Consider the following 18,705-nt stretch of genomic DNA (forward strand, 5'->3'; position numbering starts at 1 on the left):
GACTGGAAGTCAAAGTTATTTTTTTAACAAAAAAACGTCTGTATTTCAGTTAAATTTTTTTTTTTTTTTACAACAAAATAATTGAGTCTATAGGGTCAAAGGCACTCAACCATAAGACACAATTTGTTACTAAATAATTACCTTGTATTGAGTACACATTGGATAAATAGAAATTCGTTAGTATTTACATTACAGTTATTGTTAGGCATGATTATTAAGTCGGTCTACCTGGATCAGAGTTTCATTATAATAAAACATATATCTTGCTTTAGCCTTCCTCGCATCGCTACTTTATTCATGACGTTTGCGGCAGACGACAGTGACTGGCGCATGTCGCGATTGGCTGCCGTTTAATGCTTGTTTTGTTCTATTGTGTTAAGTGAGATAAAACTACACCGCAATAAAGAAGTATCATCACATTTAGCGAACGGACAGACTACGATGCTATCGTTTCCGCAGCTGCGGAATACTTTTGGAAAGCTTGAAGACTGACAATTTAAAATATTTTTTTGTCTTTTCGGAATACGAAATTTTAACGGACGTGAGTTCCAAGATTTTTCAGCGAGTTACGTCGGTATGTACAGTACGCTGTGTTTGTTTTATTACATTGAAACGATACAAATATAAATTCTTAAATGTTTATTTTAAACAGAATGTCTAGTGTTCTTTTTTCCTTAACACATTTTTTTTAATAGTTTGGCTACTGTCGTCGTGTATATTTTATGCCGTTTTTATGTTTAGTTTAAGTTACATCATCTAATGTTGTTAACATTCGCTCTCATTCGAATCAAATATCAATAATCAATGATACGAGAAAAAATGTTCTTCAATACAAAAATATATATATTTTTAAGCGATTTTTTCATCTTCGTTTCTATTTAGTATTTATTTTGTTAGCTTTCTTTTTTTATATATTGTTGATTGTTGTGTAGTTGTGATGCGTGGCTACCACTCCAAGGGTCCTGGGTTCAAGTCCCGTCAAATGTCAGAATTTAAGGACAAAATTACAACTCTACTCCCCAAAGACTTGTAATAAGACTTTGTTTATGTAGAGCATCTTGTGTATATGTTTGTCTTGTGAACCTCTGAGGGTCTCTAATGATCAGCAATTGCTGGATGGATCCCCCTCATTAAATAGGTTTTAAACAAAAATAAATAAAATTCTGATTTCACATTGTACATCCTCACGGAGACCAAAATTATGCTAGCGCTGGATTCCAATAAAGATTTGGGTATAATTGTATGTAAATTAACCCACATATATTATTTTTCTATATTATATTCTATGAAGTATATATAATAACGATTTTTCTACTGTCAGAATAATTTATTTAATTACAATCAATATATATTGTAGTACAATACACAAAGATGTACCGTTATAAATATATTCAAATTTTCTGTTTGCTGAATGAATTTTAGATACTAAATGAATTAGTTTTTCAGAGAGTTCAGTATTAATTGACTGGTAGATATTACCTATACTAAGTTTAATTAAATTGACTAGATGGTACGCTCGCTTCGCTCGCGTACCATCTAGGTCGTGCCCACAGATGGTTCTCGAATTCACAGTAATTTCAGCGTAACAAAACTGGCGATTTCAAATGTACTATTATATAATACATTGTCGTTTACAGAAACGAATAAATAGACACGATGATTTATGTAGTCAACTAAAATTAGCACCCTGGGAATTACTTTCGAAGGAGAAACTTATCACAAAATGAGTCCAAATTTTTGATTTGGACTCATTTAAAGAAACCCAATTTGTGTTTTGTATGTAACATTAGGGTTGAGGGATGGGAAAGCGGATAGGTACAAAGAGGAACAATTTTTTAAATATATTCTTTATCCACTCAGTAACGAAATATTTTGTTCATGTTTATAGGCCTATAAATAATATACCTCTAAATACAGTAAAACATTTGCGATTTAATACTTTGTTAAAACTGTCACTGTCATAATCGATTGAAATATTAAAGTACATGTCACGATACACCACTACGACGTTTATATTATTGGTAATTATTAATTAATACAAACGTTGAGAAGGAACTGTCAGTATAAAGTTTATTTGTATATAATAATGTGTTTATATATCTAACAATAGAGCTTAACCACAATCTCAGTAATAAAGTTTATTTGTATATATTTTTATATTACATCTAACAGTACAAAAATTCACAAGAAATGTTCGATTCAAATGAGGACCAAAAATAGTTAATAGGTATTTACAGTATTATTTATTGACTGGTATATCTTTATTCAAAAATGAAAACAACAAATTTACAAACAAAAAAATTCATAAAATATAGCAGCATATAGGGACGCATGCGTCCCAAGCTGAATTGCATTTCATGATAACATTAAAATAAGTGATTACAATTTAAAAAAAGAGAAAAAAAAGGATCGAAGGGCGCAACTCACAAATTAAATTCGTTGATTAAGTTAATCAAATAAGGTAGAGGACTGTTACTATGACGCACTGTATTACAATTGACATTGCGAATCCTGTCGGCATTGCGGGTGTTGTATTTGTGCACAACATTACCCCTGGAAGGAAGAAGTGAGAACAATTTAGACTGAGGATTCAAGATGGATTTGGCAAAGGCAATACATTGGTCCCGACGCCTGTGACTCAGACCATCCAGGCGCAACGTGACCAAAGCATCGTCATAACCAGTATAATTCATACCCAAAACAATTCTACAGGCACGTTTCTGGACCCGTTCGATTGCATTAATGTGATCAATTGTAAGACCACCATTCCAAATGGGTACCGCATATTCTAAAACTGGTCGTACCGCACCTACATACACTATTGTCAAAGTATTGCAAGTTTATTCTCATATATTTACCTACCGTATGTGTTAAACCAAGGGCTCATAAATCTACCTACTTGTGTTAAACCAAACTCTGGCAGACTGAGAGATTGGGATGTTCCATTCATCGCAAATCAATACATTTGTATAATCGTATATTAAATCCATCAAAATAGTATTTTTTTTAAAGAAAATCGGCCTGTCTTCAACATTATGATGCTGTACTCTAGCTGTTCAACCAGTTTTCAGCTATTAAAAACAATTATCGTAGGAGATAGGAAAATGCGAAGCCTCCTCGCATTTTTGTGGCGGGTATTTTTCAAGATGGACATCCATTAGACAGTGTATACCACGATCGGAAAACACCCCTATTTGGGGCAAATCGTTGAACCTAAATTCGTTTTAATCGTCAATAACTAATTATCTAACTTAATTTAATTAGTAAACAGGGTTACATCAGGTGGTTAAAATCAGTACCGAAAGTACGAACCAACTTTATATACCATCGAGTAAAAATTCTAGAAGTAAAGCTCGATTTACCGAATTTTGCCCTTACGTAAATTTATATATAGATTATTGAACCAGTCTTTATCAATTAGTTAAGATAACTAAGACTTAATAAACTCTGCTGTTTCTAATTAGACATTTTTAAGGCATTAATTCAATACTGCAGACCATAGACAATAAAAAAAAGACTTATATGTTTACAATACAGTAAAGTTGAGTTTTAATTCGGTGCTGGATAGATACTCGACCGATTTCAGGGTCTTGCTTAAAAACAAGAACAACTCCACTCCTAAAAACTTATGTACAGCATCTTGTGAATATTTGTCCTGATAACAGGATTGTCGCCTTTGAGAAAGACAGTAAAAGTAAATATAATTACCGTTACTCTGGCATTAACCCTCAATACCCAGTTATTTTAAAGCTCTGTTTACACTATCAAACTCAATGTGACAAAAAGTGTGATGTGCCCATATATAAACCTGATGATATCATATCACTACCATTTATTTTGGCATATTACTACCATATTTGGGAAATCACACTTTTTTCGTCAAACTAGTTGATAGTGTGGACAGGACTTAAAGGTATGTTCCCCCCCCCCCCCTAAAAAATATTTTTGTTTTCTTTTTTTTTTAAATGCCATTTTAATTTCATAATAGTTATTCCCTTAGACCAAAAATTGGATCGAAAAAAGTTGTTTACCTGAAAAAAGTTGTAGTTTAAAGCAAAAAATACTTTTTGTTTGTGGTTAAAGTTATACGTTTCTTTTGTCTCTTTATAAGTGAAATAATTATTTTTTGAAGGTTTTTTTTTTACAGAAGTGAATAACTTCATTAAAACTGCAAAATGACCTATTTAAAGTCTGATTTCATGTTTTGGGGGACAATAAATCTTTAACATTTAAACATCGATAATCAGTGCGTACAGATACACTGTAAGAAAGTGGTATAGTTAATACAATAAAATTATTTATCATTTTATATCCTAAGTTGTGTTAATTATTAAAATACATAGAGTGTATAAAAATGCTAAAGAAGGCCTCAGTATCTAAACAGAAATTCTTAATATTTTTTATTCTTAACAGCTCACTATGTCGGTCGGTCGGTTGGTCGGTCGGTAAACACTAACTCAAATTTGAGCACGCATATAGCCTTGTTTTAGCAGTTCTTAATATGAATAGCTAAGGCAATCTTAAATAAAACATTGTATATAGGGATAGTGTTTTTTTTTTAAATACCATATCAAATTCTTGTAACTAGAAATATTAAGATTTCCTATTAGGAAATTTTTTTTCGATCCAGTTTTTGATTAAAGTGAATAACATTCAAATGGCATTTTAAAAATTATTTTTAGGGGGACCTCGACAACATATCTTTAATATACTAAAAAAACTGATAATGTTACTTCTGTGATACTTTATGTATTTTGTAGTAATAATAAGATTATCGCTATAAATTACAAAGTGCAAGTGAATGTTACGAGCAGATCTATGGCCCATAATGCCTGGCATAACGTAGTTTTGGTGACACACGGCCCTCCTAAAGACACAAACCGAATGTCTATATTAGAACGCTTCTCGTTGGATAGCAAAAGCCTTCCCCCGGATTATGCAGTATACAATCATTTTATTTTATGAATTTAGGCACATAAAGCCAAAAATTACCAATTGTAAATTAATCACTGTCCTATCAGATAGGTGGTGATACCCATGAATCATCGCCTGCAATAATTGATTTCACCCGCAGAGAGCGAAAGCCGTAAAACATAGCCTAGGTCGTCTTAGGCCCATCGCTTATAGACAAACAATGAACTTTCGAATGTGAAAAGCAATCAAGCGTGACAGGAGGTGCACTGTGCTAGTATTATAACTAATTCCTATTATACAATTACAACATATGTGCAGAATATCATATATTTCGCCTAGATACTGGACAAACAGTACAGTATGAAGTCTACTAGGCGTGAAATTAGTAAAATATAAATTGCAATTCCTCAAGTGTTTACGTGGCGATTAAGGAGCATTACAAGTCCCATTACTCCATGCCTTACACTAAGTACCCTAGTTTCCTAGGATGTTGTTTATGCCCTTTCAAGTAGCATGTATAACTCATTTTGTCTGTAGCCTAATTTCAAACGACTCTATTCTCGTTGAGTACGTATGGAATTACAGGACATTTCAGAAAGCGATTTAAAAAATGGGTTTTCGGTATAATTGTGTTAGAAATTTAAAGTAGTAGAGTGGTGTGGTGTAATCTCCCACATCAAAATAACGATTTATTGTTTCACCGATTTAGCCTATTTCTTAACATAATGCTAAGGTGATAAACATTGGAACTATGTAGAACAGGCTGTTCTACATGGGGAGTGTTGTTACGTTGTAAACGTGTGTCCTGCGTCACATTGTCTTCAGAAAGCCGTATAACACATTTGGATAGTTGGGTAATTGTGTTTGACTAGCAATTTAATTAATGATTTACTGTTTCACTGTGTTGAATGGAGACTGCTATACTATATTATGATTTAGTAACACTTTTTTGCCAACTCTGACGTAATTGTAGTTATAACAAAAGTTTTATGTTACGTTGAACAAATTCTTACGTTTCAGTTTTCATTTTTTTTATTAGTTGTTTTCGTGTGTATTTAATTAAATTTTCTCTCGACCACCGCTGAGCTCAAATCTGACGACTTATGTTACCTCTCACAGTAGCCTACAAAATACATAGACCCCTAGGCTATTATCCCCTTAAGAGTTTCCTTTGAATATGAATTGGCCGTAGTGGTAAAATGTATTATTTAACTCGTTCGCTTGACTAGAAAGTTTTCCGTAAAGTTGGTTCCCACTAGGACGCAACGTAAAGCGTGACGCAAGGAACGTAAACGCAACGATAGCGAGTTTACCAATTACAAGCCACTGTTCGAATAATCCATCTCTTGTGATTGGTCAAATCACTTACGTTGCGTTACATCCTTGTGTTGCGTCGCTAGTGGGAACCAACCAAGCTTAAGGACGTAAACGCAACGTAAGTGTTTTGACCAATGACTAGCGACAGTTCAAATAATCCATCGCTTGTGATTGGTCAACTCACTTACGTTGCGTCTACGTCCTTGCGTTGCGTTCTAGTGGGAACCAAGCTTTAATAGTCATGTGCTTGTCCCAAAGCAGTAAAGTTATTGTAATTGTATAGGACTACTGGTAATAGTATTGTTAATCTTGCTGTTTTGTTATTTATCATTTAACAAGCGCTCCGGTTTTTCCCAAACAATGTTGTTGCGATACACATGCTAACCCGTTTATCTGGGAACATTAATTGCGTGTATTGTACTTCAGCTTAAATATTGAGCTTTAAAACAAATATCTTTTTATTATGTTAAATATCTTGTAATTATGTTGTCCACTAGGCGAATTTATTCGCACGATTCTTATAAAGTATTTAAAATGCACATGCGTATTCATATTTCAATCTACTTTTTGTGACGCAAAACATGCGCAACCAACTAGATTTCATGCTTGGTTCTTCCCACCAGAGACGCAACACGAGGTGCTTGGACCAATCACAAGCGATGGATTATTCAACCTGTCTCTTGTCATTGGTCAACTTGCTTGCGTTGCGTCTACGTCCCTGCGTTGCGTCTCTAGTTGGAACCGAACTTTAGGAATGTTAGATTTGCGATTATTTATTGCCCAGTGAAAACCAGGCTTTATACTTGCGTAACCAATCCGAGCTCAGGAATGTTCGATTAAGCATTCTCCTAATGTAAAACAGGATTTCACCTTTTCACAAGTACACCGATAACGCTATAATTTTAGTAGCTATGGTGAGTATCTGTCATTTCGTATAGTTCGTTCCACTTTCCATTATTATTTTGTAAATCTCATTCAAGTAGTTATTTATCATAAAGTTTCTTAATATCAGTGGTTCCCTGTGGTCTCTTTTTGTTTATGGTTTCTATCTACGCGGCATTGATGGGATAATTGAGATCATGATAGCAATATTCCAAAAATTGCCAATCAGCAACAAATCAACTTGGAATGTTTTATTTTAGATGCAAGATGACAGGAAATAGTGTAGAATTAATAGTTGACAAATAGTGAATAGCAATATTTTTTACAGTATTTGGTACAATAAAACGCCTAATTATATCCTGTGTATGACGTGGCATTAATTATTGTGTCCCATTCAACGGTCAAAGTTTTTTTAAATAATACTAATCAACGGTCATTTTTTGTGAACATTTTAAGATTATGACTTGAGAAACATAGGCAAGCTCCGTTATACAGCATCTCATGTAATTCACACCTGAACATCTGTCATTTAGATATTGTGCCGAAAATCGTCTTCATTCCATCGATTACAATTAATTTTTAATAAAAGATTTAACCTACTACACAGTTGTTATAAATAAATTAGAGGTAATTCCTCGGAAATTTATTTTCTATTTTCTATTCATTAACAAAATTACTTTATGGCTCTTTTTATGGAACAAAAGACAATGGACAAACAATAATGCAAATGATGTGAAATGTGTTATTCTCTAATGTTTTAGACAAATCAGCATGAATAATGCATGTTGTTCATTATGTCTAAAGTAATATCAAATGTGAGCCATGATTGATTAAGAAACCGCATCATTGTATAATTAAATGGTTCTTTGTCGTCAATTGTAGGGCTATTATTACAAACAACACCCAAATAATAGACATGGTGTCTATGCTATTATAAAGAATAGATGCAATACAATTATAATAATAACACTGCGCTTTCTAACAATATGTATTTATTATATGTGTGTATGTATAAATCCAAAGGTAAATTACTGATAAATGGCAATTCTATGGCTGGATCTCAAGAGAGATATAAAAAAGCAAAAAGCGAAAAGCTAAATCTAAACGATAAATGTAAAACAGCCAGAAAAAAATAGAGCTTTCGGGAAATACTATACTGTAAGTGAGAATATGAAGCAGACAAGCGCTGCCTAAGTGTACTGGAATAAAATAAATAAAAACAAAGGAGGCACAGGCTGGTGACGTGAATAGAGGGTGGAGTAAGACAAGTAGAAAACAATGAAGACAGCTTAGTAGATATAGATTTATTTTTTTTTTATCTTTTATAAGTTCTTCCAACTTTTATTTCTTCAAAATAGCTCATGCAAAAAATATACAATTTGTTGCACAATATTTAGTGTACGGTACATCAATAATTTCAAATATGTTTTTTTATAACTTTTGGGGTAATTATACACGATAACGTATCTCGGAATTCTTTCTGAGAACATTATATCGGAAATGTGTTATAATACAGTAAGCCTAAGTGCTTTATACTTCCGTAGGGATATAAACACATCTATAAATGTAATTAACTAACCTGGTTTTTTTTATAATAATATAGTAACGTCTTCCACTGTGTTAATATAAACCGTCTCCAAAATAAAAAAAAAAATGTAAAGTAGACTTTGATTAATCGAGTGGAATAACTATTTGGCAGAAAACTTATTATTGGACATGAGTTGCACATTAATTAACTTGAATACCTACTTTAGTGAGTGTATATCAGTTGACACCCGATTAAAGCGCTGATAATGGTGACTTCTGTCTCATTAATAACGTAACTAATGGTACATCTTCTCAACCATCAGCCCAGAGATCTAAATGCACTAGTTCTTATATTTATGTTTAACTACCATTGATTTTTAATCATAATTGTTATCAATTTAAAGGATCATGCCACAATTATTATACTGCAGTTACTGCATTAATTATGGTACATTTTTACTGAAATATGCGTATGTTATACTGTTTCATCTGGGAATATCGGGTGCTGTATATGGAGCTGGGGTCCCGTTAGGCATTTTAAATCAGCACTGCTGACTCTTATGGTATTGGCTTATGCCTTTCCTCTGGTCAAGGTGGGCACTGGACGAGAGAAGCCCTTGATCAATGTTAGGACCAATCAAGTTGCTTTAAACAGTCCTGGCTTTGTTTGTATCAAACCTGTTAGTGGCGGTAATTATCGCTGTTGGTTTCGATTGAATAAAATAAATTAAAAAATTCAGTACACGTTTACAAGCACTGTAGTGAGTGTGTATCGTATGATTTCCTAACAAAATCGATCTAAAACAGGTTCATAATAGTATACAAATGTATAATTCCTGCAGTAACTGCAGTAGGATAATTTTTACATGATCAAATCGAAAACATCATTACTATGCTTTGAAGCACACACACCTAGGCTTTACTAATATTCAGTCTATAATCCTGATATACATTGACGTGAAAAGAAATTGCCATTATCAAAATATAAGAAAGGTATTTAGGAAATTTAAATCGCTTTTAATCGCAGGCACGCGTCACCTCGTATAATCAAACAAATCCACCTTATTAGTAAATAATGTAGGCCTATTTAGTTTTTGCAACAATTTTAGAATTTAAGCTTGGTCCCACACAACCTCCAATCTACAACTGAATGAGACGTACGTCTCATCATCAAAAGATGATATCGTCATCACCATCATCATAAACAACAGATTACGTAAATTACCAGGCTGCTTATAATATAAATTAGCTTATTCAAGAAATTGTATAATCCTTTTTTTTTTTCATTAGGCCTATATACAATATGGACATTTTTTTTTAATATAACATACAAACAATATAACATTATTTTTCATTCTTACTTTTTATGTCCCAACCGTTGCAACAGTACACTTAAGTGTGACCCTTCAACAGGCCTACTAATTCAATAAATGTATTCAGTTTGTTAAAGGTTAATGTTCAGCAGACATGATATTTGAGACAATCATACTGGATTCCGTAACATGTTTTATACATTAGAAAAACCTGTAGAAATGTCGTCATGTTTTATTTTCCTTTCTCCCATAAAATCCGTTAAAGATGTATTGTCCCCCTGAAAAATAATTTTTAACATTTTTTTGTTGAATATGCCATTTTAAAGTCACATAATAGTTATCAACTTTGACCAAAAATTGGATCGAAAAAAAATGTATTTACCTGAAAAAACTGTAATTTAAAGCAAACATTGGTCAAATTGGCTGCCAGATAATGGTTTTTTTGTTGAATTTAACCATTTACTGTATTGTGTTATTTTATAAGTAAAAACATTTTTATTTCCTACGAAAGTGATTAACTTTATAAAAACTTCAAAATAATATATTCAACGTCTGATTTAAATAATCTTCATTTTTCATGTCTTTATGGGACAATATACATCTTTAAAGGTAGTACATAATTATTATACGTACATTCAGAATATCACTTTCCATCAATGGTATTGTTACGTGATTTGTACCAAAATATTTTATTGTTCGCGGAAGTTTATTAAACTATAAATTTCAATCACATTTAAACACTCGTTATGTTTTTAAACTTAACCTCAGTTTAAAATCGAACTCGAATCACATTCTAATTCAAAACAAATTTAAATGTATTCATCTCCCTTAAAGATGTACCGGTAGTGTCACCCTGAAAAAATAATTCTTTAAACATTTTTTGTTGAATATTCCATTTTAATGTAACATAATAGTGTATGGTGTGCAAACATAACTGTGTGTATGTTTGTTTTGTGAATGGTCAACCTGTACATAGGGAAATTTATTTATTAATAATATGTAATATGTGTAAATTAGCCTTTACTTTATTAACTATAATACTACTTAATTTATAATATTATTTTATCTTTTAGGCTGATTTAATATAATAAATCGGTAAATACTGTTTGCAACAGCCATGTCGTCATCATACAATGGTTCGTTTGAGCCCTGTGAAGATCTCGATTCGCAACAAATAATTTCCACTATCATCATCGTCATTAGCAGTGTAATAGGTATTGTCCTAAACTTGATTCTCATCGCTGTTGTTCTTTCTACCGCCTGCCACGGTAGCCCTTCCCGCCAATTTCAAACAGTGATGATACTAAGTATCTCGTTCAGTGATTTGGCTTATTTGATTTGTGCTCCAGTACACGATTTAAGTACAACGTTTGGACATAGCATAGTTGGTTCTATTCAAATGTGTCGCACGTTTGCATTTATTTTGATACTGACTCAAGGAGTGTCGTCGCTAAGCCTACTTCTCCTGAGCTTTGACAGGTACAGAGCAATCTTGAAGCCGATTCAGCACCGTCAGTGGCAGCAGAAGCGTCGCTACGCCCTGGCTACTGTTTTCATATGGATAACCAGTGTTATCATGACAATACCACAACTTACGATATCACGTATTTATGTAAACAGTCCTTGCGGAGACGGTCTTGAAATCGCGAATTGCGATCACATAATGTTTGATCAATTTACGAAAGTATACTACACAGTTCAAGTGGTTTTATTCTACGTACTTCCGCTTTGTTTTATAACCTTTTGCTACAGTAAAATCGCTTACAAACTGCGACAATCGCCTCAGTTTGAAGTAAACGAATCACAAGCTAAAGCGACAAGACAGAGGTGCAAATTATCCGTAGCGCTCATCGTCATCTCCATCTCGTTCGGTATCTGCTGGTTTCCTTTGATGTTTTCCAAGCTTACAATGCAATATCATTTCGAACAGGTATTCACCAAATTTGACCTAAACAAATGGGCGGTGTTTATACAGATTTGTCCAATATTTGTATACTTTAACTGTTCGCTGGATCCAATAATTATATTCACTCTCAGTCGGCAGTACCGCATCGCTTTTAGGAAACCACTGAGAAGTTGGCAGAAACTGTCCAAAACTTTGTCAATGCAGAGGAAATCGACATATGTTACAGAAACAGTTGTCATGGATACCGTTCACACTAATTATCCAGAAAAGCGCTCATTGGTTATTAAAATGGAGTCGTTAAAGTAATTGTTGTTTTCAGCAAGTGTATTTAGTGCCATTTACAGATATCGTAAAGAATCAATTTTAACATGAAATGTTATAGAAAAGCGTAGAAACGTGTTATATTAGCGCTTGAGAAGAGAACAATTCCCTTTAAACTTGTCTGACAAGTGCATCAGCTGCATTAGATAAAACGAAAACCAGATAGACCCGCAGACTATAAGCTTCAAAATGCTTCCATTTAGATATAACTATAGTGAACTGTATCTGTTACGGCAAAAGTTATTAGCAAAAAGCAACATTTTCCTTGGAGAAAAAGTAAATGTGTTAACAGTTTCCGATCACTTTGTAAACTAACAGTTTTAAACATAAATACAATTTAGTGATTTGTACGCTGTAAGAAGGTTCTTCAATACACTAGCCACGTTCACATAAGATTTTATCGTGCTTTCGTATCGTGATATAGAATAGGAAGAGCGTTCACATAGAAGTTAACATCGTGATATAAGTATGCTAATGTGGTGCACTATTAACGATGCTGTCTACGTGGAATTTGTCGGTATAAAAAGACCTATAGGTTTACACAGTTTTCTCACACGTTAACAAGCGGATTACTCTGACAAGTTACTGAGAAGTTAGAAATTGTTGCATGGATGTCTCCCAAAGATAGTCTTACCGAGTTACAACCCTTTCACACGATACTTTGTCGATGTAAAGTAAATCGCCGTTTAAGAATAAAAAAAAAAATCCTTTTAGAAAGATACTCGCATATGCGCAGATGCCGATATGTTAATTAAGTCTATGTAATCTTTATACAGGCCTCGCTGTGACCTGTACATATCAACGATTATGTTCTGAAATGTTTACATCGTAAAACGCTTTCACACATTTTTACTAAAGTAATAATGTATTACATAATGTTACATTTTTTACGTGTGAATCGAGTATTAGCTTACCTTAATAGTAGCGTGAGGGGCCGTTCTTGATGTTTAGTTATTTACCCACTAATTTGCTAATAATTTCGGTGTGCTCATAAAACCAACTAACCCTGGTAAATAACTACGCATAGATAGGCAGACCCAATGATGTAAATGGTGTAAATATTTATTTATCATAATAGATTGTTTATTTGTGAGCGAAGGTGACGACTCAATATTTAAAATATATTAGACTTGTACTTATTACCGTGATTCCTCCAGGACCCAATAATAATAACCAATTTAGCGAATACTGTCTTTATAATTAGTAACGTAAATTATTTCTCAGATGTGAAAATAATTTCCTCTACGTCTTACTGTAACCGGAATTAGGATCTGCGACGTGTCTCACACACTAGACTTGCCCCACGTCTATATTTATTATCTTTTTTATGTTAGACAACCAGTCGTTTCGATAATTGTCTGAAAAAAAATGTATGTATTTTACGTATGAAACGCCATGTGTGCCAAAATATTTATCTTTACTAATTTCGGTCTGAAACCTAGATTACTCATACATCCTGTATGAACGCTACAGCTTGGTTACCACTAGAACGCAACGCAGCGACTTATCGACGCAAAGTGCTGTATTGCGTAATTAGTGGGAACCGACGCAATAGTGCTGCCAACATCGCAGGCGGGGGCAAATACAATTATTAGAAGGGCATTTGCTTACGTTGCGTAGATTGCGTTACGTTGCGTTGCAAATGGGAACCACGCTTACGTTTCAACTCATTCATGATTATGTATAAAACGTAAGACGACAGCCTCGAGTTTACTCTGGCCACCAAATCCCAGTGGCAACATAGCAGTGAGTAACAGTGAGTTGAAAAAAACTGATACAAACATTCGTTAAAAAAATATTTGTGAAAAAAAGAATCGTTATTCACTCATTCCTGATTATGTTTTAAAACGTAAGTGTGCTCGTAAGGCAACCAATTACTGTGGAAACGTGGCTTCAACGTGCTTACGATTGTAATTAACTTGTTTGAAAACAATGATGAAACAGACAAGTTTGAAATGATTTATTCACCGTTTTAATATATTTTGTATTCTTACTACTTTGTCAAATTACATATAATAATTGAGATAGACTGTTATTTATGAGGTTTCACTACTATATGGTAATCATCGAGGTATATTTCTATATGAATTAATGATGTTATTTATTATATATTTTTAAAATAGTATGTAATGGAATGGACGTGATGATTTAAATGGTAGCTCCGGGAATACAATTTCTCTTATAAAATACAAACTATTTCTACAAGATTGATGATATACCACTTATTTTTTAATATAACGGTTGTTCTGCTTCACCACTGACACAAAATAAGCGGGATATCGTCAATGTTACTGCAATATAAATGTTAAACTACCCTTTAAGCTTGGTTCCGGGACACAACGTCGTGATTGGTTGAATTGCTTGTGTTGCGCGTTAAACTCGGAGCTACTCTTTAAGCTTGGTTCCCACTAGGACATAACGTCGTGATTGGTCGAATTGCTTGTGTTGCGCGTTAAACTCGGAGCTACTCTTTAAGCTTGGTTCCCACTAGGATATAACGTCGTGATTGGTCGAATTGCTTGTGTTGCGCGTTAAACTCGGAGCTACCCTTTAAACTTGGTTCCCACTAGGACACAACGTCGTTATTGGTCGAATTGCTTGTGTTTCGCGTTAAACTCGGAGCTACCCTTTAAGCTTGGTTCCCACAAGGACACAACGTCGTGATTGGTTGAATTGCTTGTGTTGCGCGTTAAACTCGGAGCTACTCTTTAAGCTTGGTTCCCACTAGGACATAACGTCGTGATTGGTCGAATTGCTTGTGTTGCGCGTTAAACTCGGAGCTACTCTTTAAGCTTGGTTCCCACTAGGATATAACGTCGTGATTGGTCGAATTGCTTGTGTTGCGCGTTAAACTCGGAGCTACCCTTTAAACTTGGTTCCCACTAGGACACAACGTCGTTATTGGTCGAATTGCTTGTGTTTCGCGTTAAACTCGGAGCTACCCTTTAAGCTTGGTTCCCACAAGGACACAACGTCGTGATTGGTTGAATTGCTTGTGTTGCGCGTTAAACTCGGAGCTACTCTTTAAGCTTGGTTCCCACTAGGACATAACGTCGTGATTGGTCGAATTGCTTGTGTTGCGCGTTAAACTCGGAGCTACTCTTTAAGCTTGGTTCCCACTAGGATATAACGTCGTGATTGGTCGAATTGCTTGTGTTGCGCGTTAAACTCGGAGCTACCCTTTAAACTTGGTTTCCACTAGGACACAACTTCGTGATTGGTCGAATTGTTTGTGTTGCGCGTTAAACTCGGAAAACGGTAAGCTTGGTTCCCAATAGGACACAATGTCGTGATTGGTCGAATTGCTTGTGTTGCGCGTTAAAAGCAGAAAATGGTAAGCGTGGTTCCCACAGTCGAGGCAAGGCAAAATAGTTTACCAATCGCAAGCGAAAGTTCAAATAAAGGCTGGTTTCCTGTCGACGTAAGAAGTCGAATTTTGCAACGATTCTTGCGTTTCATACGTTTCTTACGTCTCTTACGAAAGTTGAGAAAAAATTGACGTCGTTGACGTTAGTCAAGATCGTGTCGGGCCGCAGAGAAACATCTGTAGTTATGCTGCTCCCGAAAGTTGAAATTTTGGCTGTGAAACACACGTCGTATGCTTACGTCGATTTTAGTGTTGTTACGAAAGTTGAAAATTTTTTTCTTATGTCGGTCGGATTTATGACGTATTTGAAACAACATCTCTGATTGGTGTTTCTTTTTAGAGCGGGTTTATCATTTTTCGCGCAAAATGTTGAATGTTGTTATTGTAGCCTACCTGTCAGTGCAGCACACCAACATGTTATATTTTCAGTAGATAAGCTAGGCCCTACTAGTATTAGTAAAATACTTAATTAATACTGTACGGTACCGTACTAATAGGAATTGATTTGACCAAATAATCAAACTAGCCTAGGCTAGTAGGCCTATGTATTATTTGTATGAATCAAAATATGAATTAATTATCCTGGCCCTCTAGGCCTAGCCTTAAATAGTTTTCAAAATTAAAAAAAGGCAAATCATTTCGAGATTCCTATTATTATTAGACCTACCTAGGCCCTAAACTAGGCATTGGCCTATTGGCCTATAAGCATATCTAATCGAGCATGAGATAGTAGGCCTACTACCGCAGTAAGATACCCATTATTTACAGGCCTATAATCTATATATAAATTTACGTAAGGGCAAAATTCGGTAAATCGCGCTTTACTTCTAGAATTTTTACTCGATGGTATATAAAGTTGGTTCGTACTTTCGGTACTGATTTTAACCACCTGATGTAACCCTGTTTACTAATTAAATTAAGTTAGATAATTAGTTATTGACGATTAAAACGAATTTAGGTTCAACGATTTGCCCCAAATAGGGGTGTTTTCCGATCGTGGTATACACTGTCTAATAATGGATGTCCATCTTGAAAAATACCCGCCACAAAAATGCGAGGAGGCTTCGCATTTTCCTATCTCCTCCTACGATAATTGTTTTTAATAGCTGAAAACCGGTTGAACAGCTAGAGTACAGCATCATAATGTTGAAGACAGGCCGATTTTCTTTAAAAAATACTATTTTGATTTAATATACGATTATACAAATGTATTGATTTGCGATGAATGGAACATCCCAATCTCTCAGTCTGCCAGAGTTTGGTTTAACACAAGTAGGTAAATTTATGAGCCCTTGGTTTAACACATACGGTAGGTAAATATATGGGCCCTTTGAGAATAAACTTGAACAATACTGTAAATACATAATTACCTATTTTTGGTCCTCATTTGAATCGAAAATTTCTTACTGTGAATGTTCGTACTGTTGATGTAATATAAAAATATATACAAATAAACTTATTACTGAGATTGTGGATAGGCTCTACTGTTAGATATATAAACACATTATTATATAAAAATAAACTATACTGACAGTTCCTTCTCAACGTTTGTATTAATTAATAATTACCAAAAATATAAACGTCGTAGTGGTGTATCGTGACTATATTTCAATCGATTATGACAGTGACAGTTTTAACAAAGTATTAAATCGCAAATGTTTTACTGTATTTAGAGGTATATTAATTATAGGCCTATAAAACATGAAAAAAATATTTCGTTACTGAGTGCATAAAGAATATATTTAAAAATTGTTCCTCTTTGCACCTATCCGCTTTCCCATCCCTCAACCCTAAAACTCCCTGATTAGAACATGATTAGGCTAAAATTATAGTAGTAAATACATACAAATGTTATTGTCCGGCTTTATTTCACTATAAGGACATACACATTACGTCATAACTCTTGTCGCTCATTGGTTGCTTGTTACGATTGCGCTTACGTCTCTTGCGAAAGTTGACTTCAAGTCAACTTTCGTAAGAGACGTAAGAAACGTGACGCAAGGGCGTTCATTCAAGCGTAAGATAAAAAATCCCGGTTTCCTGTAAAATCGGAAGAAAACGTCGTAACGCAACAATTGTTAGGTCATCGGTTTCCTGTAAAATCGTTTGTCGTTACCATTTTTCTTACGTTGCGTCGATTTTATAAATTTTCGATCGTAATCGGTTTCCTGTAAAATCCGCATTTCTTACGACAAATCGACGTAGTCGCAACAAAAGTGATGTTCTTACGTCGACAGGAAACCAGCCTTAATCCGTCGCTTGTAGTCATCATTTGAGTTTCGCTTACGTCCCTTGCGTTGCGTCCTAGTGTAAACCGAGCATTCTTATCGTATAAATAATTCAGAAAAATAATGCATCATCTGTATTTTTATTGCGGAAGGTGATATTTCCTATTTCCGATTTATTAATGATTAATTTTACAATCTTTAACACATTTGTACACTATTGTAATTTTAATGTAAATACGACAAGGATGACGTGACGACGATGCACGCTAAAAAAATCCCTTTACGAATACATGCTTAAATCAGTGCATTATGACGACGTATAAGACAGTAAAATAAAGGCCAATTTACACAGACGAGCGGTAACGGTAAGCGGGAAACCGCGTAGCTTTTCCCACGTAGAAACTATAATATATCCTGAATGCGTTTCCGCTCCGCGTTTTGTGTAAATATCAGAAGAAATAAAATAGTATATATTGTTTCCACTTACCGTTACCGCTCGTCTGTTTAAATTGGCCTTAATGACGAGAATATGAAATTAATTTGTTTTCATGTAGTTCACTGTCGAGGAAACTTATATAACTTTCAGTTTATAAAAGAGCCAGGGCACATATTTAGATACCACTATAATTTTAGTTTAACATAGTTTTGCGTTTGCTTTGCTATAGGCATATTAATTATCTGATATTCGAATGCATATCAGTTTATTCTGTTGAGATACTTATTTTCACTAATGATATTTGTGGTGTAAAATTGACACAATTTGTTTTTAGAATATTATTTAAATAAGCATCGTCATGATTAATAGTAGATGTATTATAATATAGTTGGTTATAATTATATTATATTTAATTAAGTTTCTCTTTTGTATATTTTGATTAAGACAGGACCACAATGTAAAACAGATACACTGTTATCTGATTGTTTTATCCT

The 18,705-nt window shown here is 34.1% G+C and overlaps 1 protein-coding gene across 1 annotated transcript; it reads left to right on the forward strand.

Annotated features, from left to right (window-relative positions):
- The first annotated feature begins 325 nt into the window (after positions 1 to 325).
- Positions 326 to 14,505, forward strand: LOC140056465 (neuropeptide Y receptor type 1-like). The gene is made up of 2 exons (XM_072101834.1): positions 326 to 574; positions 11,027 to 14,505. The coding sequence occupies exon 2, from the start codon at positions 11,071 to 11,073 to the stop codon at positions 12,163 to 12,165; it is 1,095 nt and encodes a 364-aa protein (XP_071957935.1). The 5' UTR covers positions 326 to 574; positions 11,027 to 11,070; the 3' UTR covers positions 12,166 to 14,505.
- The last annotated feature ends 4,200 nt before the right edge of the window (positions 14,506 to 18,705 follow it).

This window comes from Antedon mediterranea, chromosome 8 (assembly GCF_964355755.1).
Source record: "Antedon mediterranea chromosome 8, ecAntMedi1.1, whole genome shotgun sequence".
In the NCBI taxonomy this organism is placed as follows: Eukaryota; Metazoa; Echinodermata; class Crinoidea; order Comatulida; family Antedonidae; genus Antedon; species Antedon mediterranea.

Coding starts and splice junctions, on each gene's coding strand:
- LOC140056465 (XM_072101834.1), top strand. CDS start 11,071: ATGTCGTCATCATACAATGGTTCGTTTGAGCCCTGTGAAGATCTCGAT.